This window comes from Oncorhynchus kisutch, linkage group LG4 (genome assembly GCF_002021735.2).
Source record: "Oncorhynchus kisutch isolate 150728-3 linkage group LG4, Okis_V2, whole genome shotgun sequence".
NCBI lineage: Eukaryota > Metazoa > Chordata > Actinopteri > Salmoniformes > Salmonidae > Oncorhynchus > Oncorhynchus kisutch.
In genome coordinates this window covers 22,007,015-22,028,145 of record NC_034177.2, presented here as the reverse complement: position 1 = coordinate 22,028,145, position 21,131 = coordinate 22,007,015, and the positions used below count along the sequence as shown (strand labels likewise).

At 43.6% G+C, this 21,131-nt stretch overlaps 1 protein-coding gene across 2 annotated transcripts in view; it reads left to right on the top strand.

Annotated features, from left to right (window-relative positions):
• Positions 1-519: 519 nt before the first annotated feature.
• LOC109889239 (low-density lipoprotein receptor-related protein 5) overlaps positions 520-21,131 on the top strand; it is a 76,631-nt gene continuing 56,019 nt past the window's right edge. The window contains exons 1-5 of one of the 2 annotated variants that reach the window (XM_020480521.2): positions 520-747; positions 9,041-9,241; positions 9,514-9,730; positions 11,759-11,956; positions 14,556-14,752. In XM_020480521.2, the coding sequence (XP_020336110.1) occupies positions 663-747; positions 9,041-9,241; positions 9,514-9,730; positions 11,759-11,956; positions 14,556-14,752 (898 nt within the window). In that variant the 5' untranslated portion in view covers positions 520-662. Of the gene's footprint in view, positions 748-9,040; positions 9,242-9,513; positions 9,731-11,758; positions 11,957-14,555; positions 14,753-19,934; positions 19,956-21,131 lie in introns of those variants that run through there. The other variant, XM_020480522.2, reaches the window with a different exon arrangement.

Genomic DNA, 21,131 nt, shown 5'->3' with positions numbered 1-21,131 from the left:
TGAAATAGTCAAATCCACTCATTTGAAAGGGGTGGCACATACTTTATATTTATGTGTGTGTGTGTGTGTGTGTATTTTGTACCTGTGAGATTTTTTTTATTTAACTAGGCAAGTCAGTTAAGGACATTCTTATTTACAATAATGGCCTACCCTGGTCCAACCCTAACCCGGACGACGCCTGGCCAATTGTGCGCCGCCCTATGGGACTCCCAATCACGGCCGGTTGTGATACAGCCTGGAATCGAGCCAGGGTCTGTAGTGACGCTTCTAACACTGAAATGCAGTGCCTTAGACCGCTTCGCCACTCGGGCCCCTTATAGCCTTAACTTAATCTATTTTTTTCTTAGAAAATATTTAGATGTAGCAATGATCTTGTCATTGAATGCTTTGGAATTCAATGATTGTAAATGAATTTGTGACTTTAGATATGTTTTTTTTTTTTTAAAGGTGCAACTATAATTTAAAAACTATCAAGTGAAACACCACGGGCATAAAATAACCGTATGTCTAGTGACGTCGTCCTTTTTCCGCTGTCATTCTCGTTTGTGCCTCCACGATGAGGGCAGGCGGGAGTAGCGTTCCAACAAAAGTATCGACCAAGACAGTCGCTCGGATTATAACTTTTATTTTGCACAAATAACCAGAAGAATGGAGTCGGAGTTATGAAATTAAAGCTACGAGCAATTGCAATGGACGTTTTTCTCGTGGAATTACTGTTTTATAGTAGCTTGCTCTCTGTAGTTAATGGTAAGTAGCGACTTTTATTGTTCGGACTTTGCTCCGAGTTTACAAAGTTTTAATATGTTTTTTAGAAAACACTGGGAAGCAATGTGGCTTTAGTTACGTGAATGTGTCTCGCTAGAGGTCGGTAGTTATAATAGCCATAATTAAGTTATCCATTTGTGTTTTAAAGTTAAATGGGCATGTATTTTCGTATATTTTCTTTAAATATACGTTTGAGCCTTTTCTTTACAAGTTGAATACTCACTCCGTGGCAAGGCTATCGCAGGAGTTCACTCAAGTCTAAACTTTCTCGCGTTTTCAATTGATCAGAAGAGTGACCATTTTTCAAAATAGGAATTTTGACTATTTATCCCAACTTTACTTAATTCTTGCGGGGTACAGCAAAAGTTCATTTTAGAGCCTATACTCCGAGGCCTCAATGCACTGCGATTGATCGCCGGTGTCGGGTGTCATTAGGACACTGTTTCTGCTTGAAAGTGTGCAAGGTTTGTGGAAAGGAACGACGTTATTTCTCTGATTTCTTTCCACACACTTTGTTTTGGAGTAGCAAAATATAGGCCTACAGAATGTCCCAATGAGATAGGTGAGACAGTTAGTCTTGATGTGCACAAATATTTCTGAATACAAATATACATTTTAGTTATTTTGTAAGATGTAAACCACTAGCAAAATGCATAACAAACCTTTCACCAATTACATTCCATATCTAATACAAGTCTACAAGTGGGACTAGGTCTATAGAGTTCCTGGTTATTTTGGTGCATCTTTTGTCTACTACACTGTTATAGGTCCCATACAAATATTTGTTTGCACTATTAGCCAGCTGTTTCCAATAGGTTGACTATGGATGAGTTTGCACTATAGATGAATGGACTGTATGGATACAATTAGTTAATCTTTGATCAAATACCTAGGCTGGCTATGTCTAGGAATAAATCAATCAAGTCTTTCTGTATGCAGTGTACTTGCATGATTAGGCCTGCACATCAAGTGCAGTAGACAACAGTTTCCAAAAGTTGGAGAAGTTGAAATAGAATCTTTTTCGGTTTAATGGCCGTTCTTGATTCAAGTTGAAAATGGCAGATTAGTACATGTCTTACATGTACATGCCCACAATTAATTTGTTGATCCATTTTCCTGGCATTTGATTTGGGTGAATTTTCATATCGAGTGTGTTATCATGAAATACTCTCTTTCGCCAACTCTGATGAATGAACAGTTAATTTAGTTACACCCATTGGTCACTGCTTCGGTATAAGCAGTGTGTATCAACCTGAGAGAAAATCTCAGTGTGTGACTTTGACAGAATTTAGGGAGGGTGTGAGCGGATGTAATACACACTCACAGGCTAAAACACAAAAAAAGTGTCATTAAACACCAGTCAAGCCAAACACGCAGTGCTGTGTGTAGAGAGAAGCCCTATATTGCCCTGTGACTTGTATCAATCACTGTTTATTAAAAAATAAGCCAATATATTTAATGTATGATTTTCTAAAAGTTTTATTAAACACTCACATTACACATCCCAGGTAAGATTCAGCCCTTAGATCACTTCAGTGTTTAACATTTAAAAAATAAGTTTGACCGTGTTATGTAATTGTGTTGCTTTCTTGCAACTGCATGTAATCATTAATCAATCCTTTCATACCTATGCTATTTATACAATAGATCTGAGTTTTGGCTACTTTTAAAATAAAGCATGGCAGTGTATGGAAAAATGAGCTTGTCTTGAGGTGTGGATGTTATTCAATTCCATGGGTGAAGAATGTATAGCTATGGATTAAATGTTTTTCCATTTTTTTTTAAACTTTTGAAATACAAGTAGGTTATTGGTTTCATTTCATCTGGGGATTTAGAGAGGACGTTTTGTGGAAAGTCTACTCAGTAGCAGGCTGTCTTGATTTCCCCTGTTTCTCCCACACTCCTTTCCCCAACACCTAGGCCTACTCTACCTCTGTCCTCAACTCCACACACCCAGACACTGCACAGCGCTGATAAGGCTTTAGAGATGGTCTTCCTTCCAGCCAGAACAAAACAATACAAGAAAAGAAGAGTTAGGGAATCACTTCTCAAGCTGGGCACAGTGCTAGAGCAATGGAGGCTTTCTACCTTTCCTTTCAGGACCCTGTGAAGATGCTGGAGGAAACGGGTACAAAAGTATCTATATCCACAGTAAAACGAGTCCTATATCGACATAACCTGAAAGGCCGCTCAGCAAGGAAGAAGCCACTGCTCCAAAACCGCCATAAAAAAGCCAGACTACAGTTTGCAACTGCACATGGGGACAAAGATCGTACTTTTTGAGAAATGTCCTCTGGTCTGATGAAACAAATATAGAACTAATTGGCCATAAGGACTAGAGGTTGACCGATTATGATTTTTCAACGCCGATACTGATTATTGGAGGACCAAAAAAAGCTGATACCAATTAATCGGACAATTTCTTTATTTGTATTTCTTTATTTGTAATAATGACAATTACAACAATACTGAATGAACACTTATTTTAACTCAATATAATACATCAATAAAATCAATTTAGCCTCAAATAAATAATGAAACATGTTAAATTTGGTTTAAATCATGCAAAAACAAAGTGTTGGAGAAGAAAGTGCAATATGTGCCATGTAAGAAAGCTAACGTTTAAGTTCCTTGCTCAGATCATGAGAACATATGAAAGTTGGTGGTTCCTTTTAACATGAGTCTTCAATATTCCCAGGTAAGAAGTTTTAGGTTGTAGTTATTAGAGGAATTATATGACTATTTCTCTCTATACCATTTGTATTTCATATACCTTTGACTATTGGATATTCTTATAGGCAGTTTAGTATTGCCAGTGTAACAGTATAGCTTCCTTACCTCTCCTCGCTCCTACCTGTGCTCGAACCAGGAACACAACGACAACAGCCACCCACGAAAGTGCTGTTTGAATGAATGCTTATGAGCCTGCTGGTGCCTATCATTGCTCAGTCAGACTGCTCTATCAAATCATAGACTTAATTATAACATAACACACAGAAATGCGAGCCTTAGGCCAATGATATGGTCGAATCCGGAAACTATCATCTCGAAAACAAGACGTTTATTTTTTCAGTGAAATACGGAACCGTTACGTATTTTATCTAACTGGTGGCATCCATCAGTCTAAATATTCATGTTACATTGCACAACCTTTAATGTTATGTCATAATTACGTAAAATTCTGGCAAATTAGGAGGCCCAAACTGTTGCATATACACTGACTCTGCGTGCAATGAACGCAAGAGAAGTGACACAATTTCACCTGGTTAATATTGCCTGCTAACCTGGATTTATTTTAGCTAAATATGCAGGTTTAAAAATATATACTTCTGTGTATTGATTTTAAGAAAGGCATTGATGTTTATGGTTAGGTACACATTGGAGCAACGATATGCACCGCATCGATTATATGCAACGCAGGACACGCTAGATAAACTAGTAATATCATCAACCATGTGTAGTTAACTGGTGATTATGATTGATTGTTTTTTATAAGATAAGTTTAATGCTAGCTAGCAACTTACCGTGGCTTACTGCATTTGCGTAACAGGCAGGCTCCTTGTGGAGTGCAATGTAATCAGGTGGTTAGATCGTTGGACAAGTTAACTGTAAGGTTGCAAGATTGAAAAAATAATAATAATCCCCCTGGTGAATCTATTTAATGATCCCTGTTCTAGTGTATGTAGACCTAGATGTTAGTGCTGAGTTAAGCTACAGCCTTATTAGCTACAACACCAAATGAAAATGTGGCCCATAGGCTGTTTTGTTTCCATGTATATATTAGCCAGATAATCCTGCTGGTGGAGCCACTTGAACATGATGATGGTAAAATAAGGAACCACATTCTTCTGAGTGAATGATCGTGCCCAGAGGCCAGTCATGGATGTTTAGGAAAGAGCTGGCATTGTTTCTTGTAGTGAGACTGGCTTCTCCTTGGCCCTGCCTCTTGGGTTGTGGCAGAGACCGAGTGCGACTGCTTTGCAGAATGTGGAGTGGACAGGCCTGGCTGCTGCCTCTGCTCTGTTCTCATAAAAAGATCAGCTGTTGTGGAGAGATTGATCTTTGTAATCCCCGCTGTTATGTATGCACTGGGGGCTGAGGTGTCAAGAATCCTCACTGATGGCTTTCGTTGGTCTCTCCCTGGGCCTCCACATTCTGCTGTCTTGTTAGGAATGCCTTTGGATTACCAGTGCTGCATATTTATTTTTAACCCGCCAATACACACAACCACTTAGGACTTCTTCTACACTACATCCTTGAGATCTCATAAGAAGTATGTAGGCTACTTGTTGTATGCCAAGTGTTGAGTATGCCTATTTTCTAGAGGCAGCGTTTCTGTGATTGTAGCTTTTCTAGAGCATAGGTCTAGTTCTCCTGTACCTTTTTAGGGATTGATACTGTGTTCATTGTGTTCTTGTGTTCCTATGTTCCTCTGTAGGTCTCACTTATCCTCTTTCAGTTTTGACCTATGAACCTGTGATTCAGGGAAGAAAGGAAAGAGGCACACATGGCCTTATGGTAGAATTAGGCTATGACTTGTGGCTTTACATCTAACATAAAATTGTATTGGTCACATACACATGGTTAGCAGATGATATTGCGAGTGTAGCGAAATGGTTGTGCTTCTCGTTCATACAGTGCAGCAATATCTAACATGTAATCTAACAATTCCACAACAACTACCTAATACACACAAATCTAAGTAAAGGAATGGAATGAGAATGTATATACATGTAAATATATGGATGAGCAATGACAGAGCGGCATAGGCAAGATGCAATTGATGGTATGAAAATACAGTATATACATGAGATGAGTAATGCAAGATATATGTAAACATTATTAAAGTGACCATTGATCCATTTGTTAAAGTGGCCAATGATTTCAAATCTGTATTTAGGCAACAACCTCTCTGTGTCTGTTTAACAGTCTGATGGCCTTGTTATAGAAGCTGTTTTTCAGTCTCTCGGTCACAGCTTTGATGCACCTGTACTGACCTCGCCTTCTAGTGAACAGGCAGTGGCTCGGGTGGTTGTTTTCCTTGATCTTTTTGGCCTTCCTGTGACATCAGGTGCAGTAGGTGACCTGGAGGGCAGGTAGTTTGCCCCCGGTGATGCGTTGTGCAGACAGCGCCACCCTCTGGAGCGCCTTGCGGTTGTGAGCGGTGCAGTTGCCGTACCAGGCGGTGATACAGCTCGACAGGATGCTCTAAATTGTGCATCTGTAAAAGTTTGAGGATTTTTAAGACACATTTCTTCAGCCTCCTAAGGTTGAAGAGGCGCTGTTGTGCCTTCACTACATTGTCTGTGTGGGTGGACCATTTCAGTTTGTCCGTGATGTGTATGCCGAGGAACTTAACTTTCCACCTTCTCCACTGCTGTCCTGTCGCATGTTGATTTTGTCCACCCACACCAGACGCGATCAGGACACGCAGGTTGAAATATCAAAACAAACTCTGAAATAACTATATTAATTTGGGGACAGGTCGAAAAGAATTAAACATGTGAATTTAGCTAGCTAGCTAGATTAACATTGGGTTGCTATTTTACCTGAAATGCACATGGTCCTCTACTCCGACAATTAATCCACAGATAAAAGGGTAAAAGTTTGTTTCTAGTAATCTCTCCCCCTCCAGGCTTCTTGTTCTTTGGGCTTTATATGGCGGTTGGCAACCAACCTGAAGGTGCACCACCAACTGGACTGGAGTGTGAACCTCAGTTCATCTTTCAATTACCCATGTGGGTATATGCTCCTAAAAAGCAATGTGGAGACGGGAGAAGAGGGACTTGCAGCGATTGTATAACATGTATGTGTACATTTATTTAGCAACACTTGTGCACGTGACACGAGCGGTGTGGTCAGCATGTCAAGCTTCTTCTCCCTTGTTCTTCACAAGTCTAGCAGGTGCACCACACTACAAAGACATATGGTATGTGTTTGTGGAATCCAGATTTTATGCCGCAATAAATTCATGGTGTAAACAAGGTTATGTTGGACATTGAAGCCTATGTATGGGGAGGGTAGAAACTAAAGTTTGACGTTTAAAATGTGTAGCTCATCTGTTAATTTGCCTCCCAACTCTTTTGTAGTCAAGAATGAGGAGTTGTGTTCTGAGGATGTGTAGATAGACGGGCAGTACATTGTGATTAGTCTGGGTTTTTACCCTGTTCAGGGGAGGAAGTCCTCATAATCAGCATCAAGCAGCAGACTGTCTGACTGGCTCCACCATGTTCAAATCTGATGTCCATGCCAGCGTCACAAATCCAACATGGCCTATGATTAGAAGGTCACAGGTATGGACCTAAGGGGATTGAAGCAAGTGGTTATACCCCAGAGAATGTTAGAGCATTTTTTTGGGGCACCTTTTTATGTAAAACACAAACATTGCTGACTAGGCTAATTGTTTGCTTATGGGCAATTCCACTGTAACGTAATTATGCTTTTACTCAGATTTTTGTATACCAATCAAAAACATTGATTTCAAAGTTTAACAAACCATACAACTCCATGCACAAGGGCTATCAATTTACAAAGACAATTTCACAAAACATTTACTGGAAGAACTGTGCAGGTGCAAAGTTTGATAACATAATCATGGTAAAATCTCCCTCAGTTTTTGTTTTATGTGACCACGTCCAAACATCTTAAAAATGTCTGTTCCGAATTAAGATTCAGTGATGTCTGCAGAAAGAATGGGCTGTCAGTTATGACATGACACCTTGAGTTTTAAAACATCTATTTTGGTTATTAAACTACAATAGGTGAAGTGTATTTACATCCAGTAACGGAAGTACAGTAATGGAATTACATCATGGGTCCCTGATCTGTGCTGTACATAAATGCCTAATCTATGAATATCATTCTCTTCATGGTGATGTATCCTGAATAGGTAGACAAAGGTTGAAATGTGCAATATCCTTCTTTTTCATATTTTGGTATTATTCTACACACTGGCTATTATTGTAATCCCCCCCCCCCCTTCCTCTTGCAGGAACTGCTGACACACTCCAGCCACATGAGGTCTAGCATAGTCTTGCATTAGGAGGAACCCATGGCCAACCGCACCAGCATATGGTCTCACAAGGGGTCTGAGGATCTCATCTCGGTACCTAATGGCAGTCAGGCTACCTCTGGCGAGCACATGGAGGGCTGTGCGGCCCCCCAAAGAAATGCCACCCCACACCATGACTGACCCACCGCCAAACCGGTCATGCTGGAGGATGTTGCAGGCAGCAGAACGTTCTCCATGGCGTCTTCAGACTCTGTCACGTCTGTCACATGCTCAGTGTGAACCTGCTTTCATCTGTGAAGAGCACAGGGCTCCAGTGGCGAATTTTCCAATCTTGGTGTTCTCTGGCAAATGCCAAACGTCCTGCACGGTGTTGGGCTGTAAGCACAACCCCCACCTGTGGACGTCGGGCCCTCATACCACCCTCATGGAGTCTGTTTCTGACCATTTGAGCAGACACATGCACATTTGTGGCCTGCTGGAGGTCATTTTGCAGGGCTCTGGCAGAGCTCCTCCTGCTCCTCCTTGCATAGAGGCGGAGGTAGCGGTCCTGCTGCTGGGTTGTTGCCCTCCTACGGCCTCCTCCACGTCTCCTGATGTACTGGCCTCTCCTGGTAGCGCCTCCATGCTCTGGACACTACGCTGACAGACACAGCAAACCTTCTTGCCACAGCTCGCATTGATGTGCCATCCTGGATGAGCTGCACTCTTTAACAAAAGTCTATTCAAGTGGCAGAGAGTTGACACCATACGTTTTCTATTACTATGCCACTCAGTCTTATTCATATATTAAACTGATGCATTGGAGTAACTGTCCCAGTGAGGCACTGTGCTGTGGTGGAAACCAATGATGGCTCTTGTCTGGTGTTTTGGTGCTTAGTTACCTGGCATGCTGGTAAACCACAGCGTGGCACACCTAACCCACAGCCCTCTCTCCTCTTTTCTCTGCAGGCATTGTGTCAGCACTGTCTGCATGTGATGACATCAGTCTGTGTGCATGCATCCAATGCCTTCATCCCACTCAAAAGTCACTGAGGCACCACTTACTTACTGGGTGGCACATTATGCAATCCAGCCTTTGGCTATTGGCTTTCACTCTCATTGTGGAATATCTAACTCGATTCTAAATGTAACTAACATGAACTGTCATGGAATTCTCTGCTTAGTTACTTTTCAACCTTGGTAGGTGGCTGTACTAAATGAGAATAGGGTGTATGGCTGTATACCTTTTCTTTAATGTAATGTATTTCTTCTAATTTTCCTCAGGATCCCCCTTGCTGCTGTTTGCCAACCGGCGGGATGTGAGGCTGGTGGATGTGGAGATGGGAAGGCCAGAGTCAGCAGTGGTGGTCAGTGATCTGGAGGATGCTGCTGCTGTGGATTTCCTCTACTCTGAAGGACTCATCTTCTGGACCGATGTCAGCGAGGAGGCCATCAAGCAAACCTACTACAATCAGTCCACCAACTGTAAGCTTCACACTGCTACATCCAAGTTAGGGACTGTTCTTATGTTGTTGTCTTACATTTGTAAGTGTGTTAAATATTTAGTTGTTTTTAAGTTTGGTGCAAATATAATCGAAAAACAATTTATTCTGCAAAACAGAAAAACTTGAAGAAAGGTCCAACACCTATGGATACATCTAGAAAATAACAGTAGAATGTCACTATTAATGGAGGGATATTGATATTGAAGTTTAGGCCTAAGTGTTCCTACTGAAATGTTGGGCTTTTGTTTTCAGCTCTGAAAGAGGCCTTGGGGACAAGGCAAACGGTTGTTGTGTCGGGTCTCGACTCCCCTGACGGACTAGCTTGTGATTGGCTGGGCCGTAAACTATACTGGACCGACTCGGAGACCAATCGCATTGAGTTAGCCAACCTGGATGGCACCTCTCGCAAGGTGCTATTCTGGTTGGACCTGGACCAGCCCAGGGCCATCGCCCTGAACCCAGCCCACCGGTGAGTCTCTGGCCTGGCCTCTCTCTCTCCCCTGACTGGGATGTTGGTGATGTATCCACAGCAGCAGCCCCTTCCATCCATGTGTATTTATGGTTCATATATGCATCTGTTGGTTGAGTGAGATGGTGGAAAACCTGCTTTTCAGCTGGGTCTGTTTCCTGTTGTTGTGTTGCGTAGATCCTCTGGAGTTGACTGCTCTTCTCTCATAGGGCACTGTTTCTAATTCTATGTTGGGGACTAAGGATGTGTATCCATTGTTAGCATTATTGAGTCAGTATAATTTCACTCTAGTCAGTGGAAAGTACTGCAGTAATACCTTTTTTATTTCATGGATTTGGTGCTATTTCTGAACATGTATGGTTTTGTGGAAAAAAACTTCAAACCTCAAGAACCTGAGTTTTTCAATTTATTAACATGGGGTTATAAAACCAAACAAAGGTTAAAAGGGTGAAGAGTGTAAAACGATGATCCATTCTTCCACAAATCCACATTTTGATTTTAATGGAGGTGCAGAAGAGGTAGATATGGCACTTGGTCAAAAACAATACTTTGATTATTTCCAGACAAGGCATTTTTTCGGTTGCATGTAACTTCTTTAGACCTTTTATGGAAGTACTTACTGGCCGTAATGGCAGTAATGACGATAGTTGCTCTGCGAAACTCCATTATTTGGTAGGCACCGATCAAACTTTGACATTATTAAGCTTGAAAGCTGGCGAAAGGCCAGTTGAATGGCTGCTTCCTGGACTTGAAGGAGAATCGCCATATTCAACGTCTCCTGTATGACCAGATTCTGGTTCAGTGTAGACCTAGATCAGCATGTGTATGCAACGGTATATTTTAAATCAGAAGAATATGCGAAGCATTAATATTTTAGAAGCATCAGATGATAGAATTAACTTTAATGTTCCAAGGGAAAACTTGTCTTAGACACACAGCTACACACAAGCTACATAAAGCAAGATAACATTTAATGTAACCTCTAATTAGCGTCCACTGGGAAACACTGACCAACACTTTGGTTCCAGCCCTGTCACAATAACTCCTCCCTGGCTTTTTTATTCATTGTCATGTCAAACAGCATTGAATTCAAAGTGCCCACGATATCCCAAGTTTTGGTTGAAGTTTGTTTTATACAAGGAGAAATCCCCAATTAAAACACTTAGAATGTACTATATGTGTTGCCACCCTAGGGTCATGCACTACTCATAAAGCATATTTAGAACTTTTATTATTAAAAAAACTAAAATACCTTCAAATATGTCATACTGTCAAAAATGTGAAAAATATTGTGATGATATTTTGGCCATATCGCCCAGTCCTACCAACACCTTCTCTAGCCATTTTGTGAACCACAGACCAGGACAATTGGGAAACCAGGAGGCAGTTCATACGTTGTTCACAAATTCTGTATGTTTGTGTCTGGTTAGGTTATTTTAGAATCGCTTTTCAGTTCTTAGACCATTTTGATTCTGTCAATTTAACCGAACCTAGGGCCCACACCTAGATCTGTTATATTTGCTGGTGGCCTTCCCCGCCCATCCACCTCCATAGCTGTCTATGAATAGAAATTTAGCATGCCTAATTAAGCCTGCTTTCAATGTAGTGCATATTGAAGCGACTGCAGCTATTCTGGGCACAACATGCAGACAGCTTGGAGATCTGGCGAATTTTAAGATATATATCTGGCTTTGTCAGAGGACCTGTAGACATGTGAATTTGTGTGTGTTTGTGCATGCGTGTGTTCGCGAGCATCTGTGGTTTTAAAATGAGGATAAGTAGAAAAAAGGTTTCAACTTTCAAGCCCTTTGTAGAGCACCACTGATAAGACTCACTCTGTGTTTTGCTGGGTGTTTTGTCTATAGTTTGTTTCCAGCTGCATTTGGCTCCAACCACAAGACTTGCCTGGTGAAAATAAAACCCTACCATTTGTCGGACTTTTCTTTCATAGGTATCAGATGTGGTTATGTGGGTGGGTTTGTTTGGCCTGATCAGATTGGTTGTGATTTTGACACAATTATTTTCCAGCTATATGTACTGGACAGACTGGGGAGAGGAGCCTCGCATCGAGAGGGCAGGGATGGACGGAAGCAACAGGAAGATCATCGTGGAGGTGGACATCTATTGGCCCAATGGCCTCACCATTGACCTGGACGAACAGAAACTGTACTGGGCAGACGCCAAGCTGAGCTTCATACACAGAGCCAACCTGGACGGCTCCTCACGGTTAGTTGGTCTTCTCTCTCGAGCACACATTTTCTCCCTCTCTCCCTGTTCTTCTCATTATTGTTTTTTACACCTTTAGTGGAAAAACAGCCAGGGATCCCAGACTGAACTATGGCACCGGGCTGAACTTAATTTCAGAGGATGGTATGGATGAAACCTCCAATCCAAACACATTTGAATCTGGAGGCCCCAATCCAAACATTGGCTCTGCACGTAGGCCCAGTTGTGACCCCTCCCTCTGTGTGGTTCTCTAAACTGGAAATTACATCTCCGCCATACTGTTGTAACCCTATCTGACTTGGCATTATGGCTGTGATTGGGGCCCTTTGTGTAATTGAGGTTTAATGGCAATATTAATAAAGAGGTATGGCATGTTTACCTTTTCTTGTTTAGACAATAGACCACTTTCAACAGGATGTAGAATGAGAGAGGTTGTTTTCTCAAGACCAATGCAGTTGTATTGCCCTTAGAGTTTGTGTATAAGTTGCTCAGGAAACTATTTCCCAATTTGAGATTGAGGATACGAATAAGATGCACCATGGTAGAATTTTCCAATTGGCAAGAGACAGTTGAATTGCATAATTGACCTCCAGTAATGGTACTCCATTGTTGAAGTTGGTCGGAATTATCATAAGCACTTTTACGGAGAAATGTAAACTTCATCCCAGAAGTAGTTTCTGTTAGCATTTACCTATTCTCTGTGTTAAAGCGGTATGCAGTATGTTTTAAATGGCTTCAAACACACACATGTCCAACTTCCAAGTACGTCAAATGCGAAATAGCTGTGAAATCGGGATGTAATACATTTCTTCTCTCCCAACCAAGTTCTTCAAACGCTATTAACGTTTTGGGGAGAACATGCTGTCACCCTCTATCCCTCTGGAAATGGATCCCTTACCAACCAACAGTTGAAATCGGAAGTTTACATACACCCTAGCCAAATACATTTAAACTCAGTTTTTCACAATTCCTGACATTTAATCCTAGTATAAATTCCCTGTTTTAGGACAGTTAGGATCAATCACCACTTCATTTTAAGAATGTGAAATGTCAGAATAATAGTAGAGAGAATTATTTATTTCAGCTTTTATTTCTTTCATCACATTCCCAGTGGGTAAGACGTTTACATGCACTCAATTAGTATTTGGTAGCATTGCCTTTAAATTGTTTAACTTGGGTCAAACATTTTGGCCTCTCCAAACATTTTGGCCTCTCCAACTTGTAGGCCTCCTTGCTCGCACACACTTTTTCAGTTCTGCCCACCAATCTTTTATGGGATTGAGGTCAGGGCTTTGTGATGGCCACTCCAATACCTTGACTTTGTCCTGAAGCCATTTTGCCACAACTTTGGAAGTATGTTTGGGGTCATTGTCCATTTGAAAGACCCATTTGCGACCAAGCTTTAACTTCCTGACTGATGTCTTGAGATGTTGCTTCAATATATCCACATCATTTTCCTACCTCATGATGCCATCTATTTTGTGAAGTGCACCAGTCCCTCCTGCAGCAAAGCACCCCCACAACATGATGCTGCCACCTCCGTGCTTCACGGTTGGGATGGTGTTCTTCGATTTGCAAGCCTCCCCCTTTTTCCTCCAAACATAATGATGGTCATTATGGCTTTTTTTATGGCTTGATAAGCAGCCTTTCAGGTTATGTCGATATAGGACTCATTTTACTGTGGCTATAGATACCTTTGTACCAATTTCCTCCAGCATCTTCACAAGGTCCTTTGCTGTTGTTCTGGGATTTATTTGCACTTTTCGCACCAAAGTACATTCATCTGTAGGAGACAGAACTCGTCTCCTTCCTGAGCGGTATGACGGCCGCATGGTCCCATGGTGTTTATACTTTCATACTATTGTTTGTACAGATGAACGTGGTACCTTCAGGCGTTTGGAAATTGCTCCCAAGGATGAACCAGACTTGTGGAGGTCCTAGCTTCTAAAGCCATGACATAATATCTGGAATTTTCCAAGCTGTTTAAAGGCACAGTCAACTTAGTGTATGTAAACTTCTGACCCACTGGAATTGTGATACGGGGAATTATAAGTGAAATAATCTGTCTGTAAACAATTGTTGGAAGAATTACTTGTGTCATGCACAAAGTAGATGTCCTAATCGACTTGCCAAAACTATAGTTTGTTAACAAGAAATTTGTGGAGTGGTTGAAAAACAAGTTTTAATGACAACCTACGTGTATTTAAACTTACGACTTCAACTGTATGTAGCCACCGGCCTGACTGTGTTGTCTGCTGGAGCAGAGTGCTGTACTAGTGGATGGGGTTGCACTATGCTGTTCTGCTCTGACTGACTTCCTTTCTGAATCAGGACAGCTGTACCATTAGTGCAACCGTTCCCCTTCTAAAGAGTGTACCAGATGCTCCATTAAAGTCTGACAACCTGATTTGTTTTATTTCCTCCTGGAAAAGGCTTGAAGCGGCTCCTGAAAGCTACGTGTTCTAACAGATCTGCTTTAGGGTCTCACAGAGATCCCAACCAAGGGGCTCTCGGTTGTTTTTGGGTGGTTAGTTTTGAACTGTCATGCATTAAAGATAAAAACGGTATTCTGATCTGTAAACATATGTTGAATTCACAGGGAGACTGTGGTGGAGGGCACCCTCACCCACCCGTTTGCCCTCACCCTGTCAGACGAGACTCTCTACTGGACAGACTGGCAGACCCGCTCTATCCACGCCTGCAACAAACACACTGGAGACAAGAGGAGGGAGATACTCAGTGGAATCTACTCCCCCATGGACATCCAAGTGCTGGGTTCAGATAGACAGCCAGATAGTAAGTACTGCTGGGTCCTGATAGACAGTCCAGACAGTAACTGCTGCTGGGTCCAGATAGACAGTAACTGCTGCTGGGTCCAGATAGACAGTAACTGTTGCTGGGTCCAGATAGACAGTAACTGTTGCTGGGTCCAGATAGACAGTAACTGTTGCTGGGTCCAGATAGACAGTAACTGTTGCTGGGTCCAGATATACAGTAACTGTTGCTGGGTCCAGATAGACAGTAACTGTTGCTGGGTCCAGATAGACAGTAACTGTTGCTGGGTCCAGATAGACAGTAACTGTTGCTGGGTCCAGATAGACAGTAACTGCTGCTGGGTCCAGATAGACAGTAACTGCTGCTGGGTCCAGATAGACAGTAACTGTTGCTGGGTCCAGATAGACAGTAACTGTTGCTGGGTCCAGATAGACAGTAACTGCTGCTGGGTCCAGATAGACAGTCCAGACAGTAACTGTTGCTGGGTCCAGATAGACAGTAACTGTTGCTGGGTCCAGATAGACAGTCCAGACAGTAACTGTTGCTGGGTTCAGATAGACAGCCAGATAGTAAGTACTGCTGGGTCCTGATAGACAGTCCAGACAGTAACTGTTGCTGGGTCCAGATAGACAGTAACTGCTGCTGGGTCCAGATAGACAGTCCAGACAGTAACTGTTGCTGGGTCCAGATAGACAGTAACTGCTGCTGGGTCCAGATAGACAGTCCAGACAGTAACTGTTGCTGGGTCCAGATAGATAGTAACTGTTGCTGGGTCCAGATAGACAGTAACTGTTGCTGGGTCCAGATAGACAGTCTAGACAGTAACTGTTGCTGGGTCCAGATAGACAGTCTAGACAGTAACTGTTGCTGGGTCCAGATAGACAGTCCAGACAGTAACTGTTGCTGGGTTCAGATAGACAGCCAGATAGTAAGTACTGCTGGGTCCAGATAGACAGTCGAGACAGTAACTGTTGCTGGGTCCAGATAGACAGTCCAGACAGTAACGGTTGCTGGGTCCAGATAGACAGCCAGATAGTAAGTACTGTTGGGTCCAGATAGACAGTCGAGACAGTAACTGTTGCTGGGTCCAGATAGACAGTCCAGACAGTAACGGTTGCTGGGTCCAGATAGACAGTCCAGACAGTAACGGTTGCTGGGTCCAGATAGACAGCCAGATAGTAAGTACTGTTGGGTCCAGATAGACAGTCGAGACAGTAACTGTTGCTGGGTCCAGATAGACAGTAACTGTTGCTGGGTCCAGATAGACAGTCCAGACAGTAACTGTTGCTGGGTCCAGATAGACAGTCCAGACAGTAACTGTTGCTTGGTTCTGATAGACAGTCCAGACAGTAACGGTTGCTGGGTCCAGATAGACAGCCAGATAGTAAGTACTGTTGGGTCCAGATAGACAGTCGAGACAGTAACTGTTGCTGGGTCCAGATAGACAGTAACTGTTGCTGGGTCCAGATAGACAGTCCAGACAGTAACTGTTGCTGGGTTCAGATAGACAGTCAGATAGTAAGTACTGCTGGGTTCAGATAGACAGTCGAGGCAGTAACTGTTGCTGGGTCCAGATAGACAGTCCAGACAGTAACTGTTGCTGGGTTCAGATAGACAGACACATAGTAGGTACTGCTGGGTCCAGATAGACAGTCGAGACAGTAACTGCTGCTGGGTCCAGATAGACAGTAACTGCTGCTGGCTCCAGATAGACAGTAACTGCTGCTGGCTCCAGATAGACAGTCCAGACAGTAACTACTGCTGGGTTCAGATAGACAGCCAGATAGTAAGTACTGCTGGGTCCAGATAGACAGTCCAGACAGTAACTGTTGCTGGGTCCAGATAGACAGTAACTGCTGCTGGGTCCAGATAGACAGTAACTGCTGCTGGGTCCAGATAGACAGTAACTGCTGCTGGGTCCAGATAGACAGTAACTGCTGCTGGGTCCAGATAGACAGTAACTGCTGCTGGGTCCAGATAGACAGTAACTGCTGCTGGGTCCAGATAGACAGTAACTGTTGCTGGGTCCAGATAGACAGTAACTGTTGCTGGGTCCAGATAGACAGTAACTGTTGCTGGGTCCAGATAGACAGTAACTGTTGCTGGGTCCAGATAGACAGTAACTGTTGCTGGGTCCAGATAGACAGTAACTGTTGCTGGGTCCAGATAGACAGTAACTGTTGCTGGGTCCAGATAGACAGTAACTGTTGCTGGGTCCAGATAGACAGTAACTATTGCTGCGTCCAGCTAGAGAGTCAGACAGTATCTACAGCTGGGTCCAGATAGTCTGACAGTCAGACAGTAACTAGTGCTGGGTCCAGACAGTAACTAATGCTGTGTCCAGATAGACAGACAGACAGTAACTAATGCTGTGTCCAGACAGTAACTAATGCTGTGTCCAGACAGTAACTAATGCTGTGTCCAGACAGTAACTAATGCTGGGTCCAGATAGATAGACAGACAGTAACTAATGCTGGGTTCAGACAGTAACTAATGCTGGGTTCAGACAGTAACTAATGCTGGGTTCAGACAGTAACTAATGCTGGGTTCAGACAGTAACTAATGCTGGGTCCAGACAGTAACTAATGCTTGGTCCAGACAGACAACAAGACAGTATCTAATGCTGGGTCCAGACAGTAACTAATGCTGGGTCCAGACAGTAACTAGTGCTAGGTCCAGACAGACAACAAGACAGTATCTAATGCTGGGTCCAGACAGTATCTAATGCTGGGTCCAGACAGACAAGAAGACAGTATCTAAGGCTGGGTCCAGGCAGACAGCCAGACAGTATCTAATGCTGGGTCCAGATAGATAGACAGCCACACAGTAACTAATGCTGGGTCCAGATAGATAGATAGACAGCCAGACAGTAACTTGTGCTGGGTCCTGACAAACAGCATCTAATGCTGGGTCCTGACAAACAACACGACAGTGTCTAATGCTGGGTCCAGACAGACAGCCACACAGTAACTAATGCTGGGTCCATACAGACTGTAACTCATTTTGGGTCCAGACAGATTGCCAGCAAGACAGTAACTGATGCTGGGTCCAGACAGACAGTAACTGATGCTGGGTCCAGACAGACAGTAACTGATGCTGGGTCCAGACAGACAGTAACTGCTGCTGGGTCCAGATAGACAGTAACTGCTGCTGGGTCCAGATAGACAGTAACTGCTGCTGGGTCCAGATAGACAGTAACTGCTGCTGGGTCCAGATAGACAGCCAGATAGTAAGTACTGCTGGGTCCAGATAGACAGTCGAGACAGTAACTGTTGCTGGGTCCAGATAGACAGTAACTGTTGCTGGGTCCAGATAGACAGTAACTGTTGCTGGGTCCAGATAGACAGTAACTGTTGCTGGGTCCAGATAGACAGTAACTGTTGCTGGGTCCAGATAGACAGTAACTGTTGCTGGGTCCAGATAGACAGTAACTGCTGCTGGGTCCAGATAGACAGTAACTGCTGCTGGGTCCAGATAGACAGTAACTGTTGCTGGGTTCAAACAGACAGCCCAGACAGTAACTGTTGCTGGGTTCAAACAGACAGCCCAGACAGTAACTGCTGCTGGGTCCAGCTAGAGAGTCAGACAGTATCTACTGCTGGGTCCAGATAGAATGACAGCCAGACAGTAACTATTGCTGGGTCCAGCTAGAGAGTCAAGACAGTATCTACAGCTGGGTCCAGATAGTCTGACAGTCAGACAGTAACTAGTGCTGGGTCCAGACAGTAACTAATGCTGGGTCCAGATAGATAGACAGATAGTAACTAATGCTGGGTTCAGACAGTAACTAATGCTGGGTCCAGACAGTAACTAATGCTGGGTCCAGACAGTAACTAATGCTGGGTCCAGACAGTAACTAATGCTGGGTCCAGACAGTAACTAATGCTGGGTCCAGACAGTAACTAATGCTGGGTCCAGACAGTAACTAATGCTGGGTCCAGACAGTAACTAATGCTGGGTCCAGACAGTAACTAATGCTGGGTCCAGACAGTAACTAATGCTGGGTCCAGACAGACAACAAGACAATATCTAATGCTGGGTCCAGGCAGTAACTAGTGCTAGGTCCAGACAGATAACAAGACAGTATCTAATGCTGGGTCCAGACAGTAACTAATGCTGGGTCCAGACAGTAACTAGTGCTAGATCCAGACAGATAACAAGACAGTATCTAATGCTGGGTCCAGACAGACAAGAAGACAGTATCTAAGGCTGGGTCCAGGCAGACAGCCAGACAGTATCTAATGCTGGGTCCAGACAGCCAGACAGACAGTAACTAATGCTGGGCCCAGATAGATAGACAGCCAGACAGTAACTTGTGCTGGGTCCTGACAAACAGCATCTAATGCTGGGTCCTGACAAACAACACGACAGTGTCTAATGCTGGGTCCAGATAGATAGACAGCCAGACAGTAACTAGTGTTGGGTTCAGATAGATAGACAGCCAGACAGTAACTAGTGTTGGGTTCAGATAGATAGACAGCCAGACAGTATCTTGTGCTGGGTCCAGACAGACAGACAGCCAGACAGTAACTAATGCTGGGTTCAGACAGATAGACAGCCAGACAGTAACTAATGCTGGATCCAGACAGACAGTAACTAATGCTGGGTCCAGATAGTTACTGTGTGGCTTTCTAATGCTGGGTCCAGATAGACAGCAACACAGTAACTAATGGTCCATACAGACTGTAACTCATTTTGGGTCCAGACAGATTGCCAGCAAGACAGTAACTAATGCTGGGTCCAGACAGACAACAAGACAGTAACTGCTGCTGGGTCCAGACAGACAGTAACTGTTGCTGGGTCCAGATAGACAGTAACTGCTGCTGGGTCCAGATAGACAGTCCAGACAGTAACTGTTGCTGGGTCCAGATAGACATTCCAGACAGTAACTGATGTTTGGTCCAGATAGACATTCCAGACAGTAACTGCTGCTGGGTTCAGATAGATAGACAGCCAGACAGTAACTAGTGTTGGGTTCAGATAGATAGACAGTAACTGCTGCTGGGTCCAGATAGACAGTAACTGCTGCTGGGTCCAGATAGACAGTAACTGCTGCTGGGTCCAGATAGACAGTAACTGCTGCTGGGTCCAGATAGACAGTAACTGCTGCTGGGTCCAGACAGACAGTAACTGTTGCTGGGTCCAGATAGACAGTAACTGCTGCTGGGTCCAGATAGACAGTCCAGACAGTAACTACTGCTGGGTTCAGATAGACAGCCAGATAGTAAGTACTGCTGGGTCCAGATAGACAGTCCAGACAGTAACTGATGTTTGGTCCAGATAGACATTCCAGACAGTAACTGCTGCTGGGTTCAGATAGATAGACAGCCAGACAGTAAATTGTGCTGGGTCCAGACAGATAGACAGCCAGACAGTAACTAATGCTGGGTTCAGACAGATAGACAGCCAGACAGTAACTAATGCTGGGTCCAGACAGACAGTAACTAATGCTGGGTCCAGATAGTTACTGTGTGGCTTTCTAATGCTGGGTCCAGATAGACAGCTACACAGTAACTAATGCTTGGTCCATACAGACTGTAACTCATTTTGGGTCCAGACAGATTTCCAGCAAGACAGTAACTAATGCTGGGTCCAGACAGACAGCCAGACAGTAACTAATGCTGGGTCCAGGCAGACAGTTAGACAGTAACTAATGCTGGGTCCATACAGACTGTAACTCATTTTGGGTCCGGATAGCCAGCAAGACAGTAACTAATGCTGGGTCCAGATAGACAGCCAGCCGGTCAGTAACTAGTGCTGGGTCCAGATAGACAGCCAGCCGGACAGTAACTAGTGCTGGGTCCAGATAGACAGCCAGACAGTAACTAGTGCTGGGTCCAGATATACAGCCAGACAGACAGTAACTAGTGCTGGGTCCAGATATACAGCCAGACAGACAGTAACAAGTGCTGGGTCCAGATAGACAGCCAGACAGACAGTAACTAGTGCTGGGTCCAGATAGACAGCCAGCCAGACAGTAACTGGTGCTGGGTCCAGATAGACAGCCAGCCAGACAGTAACTAGTGCACGGTCCAGATAGACAGCCAGCCAGACAGTAACTAGTGCTGGGTCCAGATAGACAGCCAGCCAGACAATAACTAATGATGTGTCCTATTAGACAGCCTACATAAATGTGTGTGTTCATGTATGATCATCTTGTTTGGATAAAGCAAATTATGATTAATAAGCCCATGTGGGCTGGGCATTGTAAAGATGCATGACACAACAATAAAATCAATCAGACAACCAGACAGTATGTAGTGCCTTTTCAGTTCAATCTGTGCAATATGTTAATGTTAAGTACACATGAATGTCCCCCCAGTACTCTTAGTTTTCTTATGCACAACATAACAGATTGCCTTTGTTTTGTAAGGATATTTTTTAGACTGACCTGATGGAC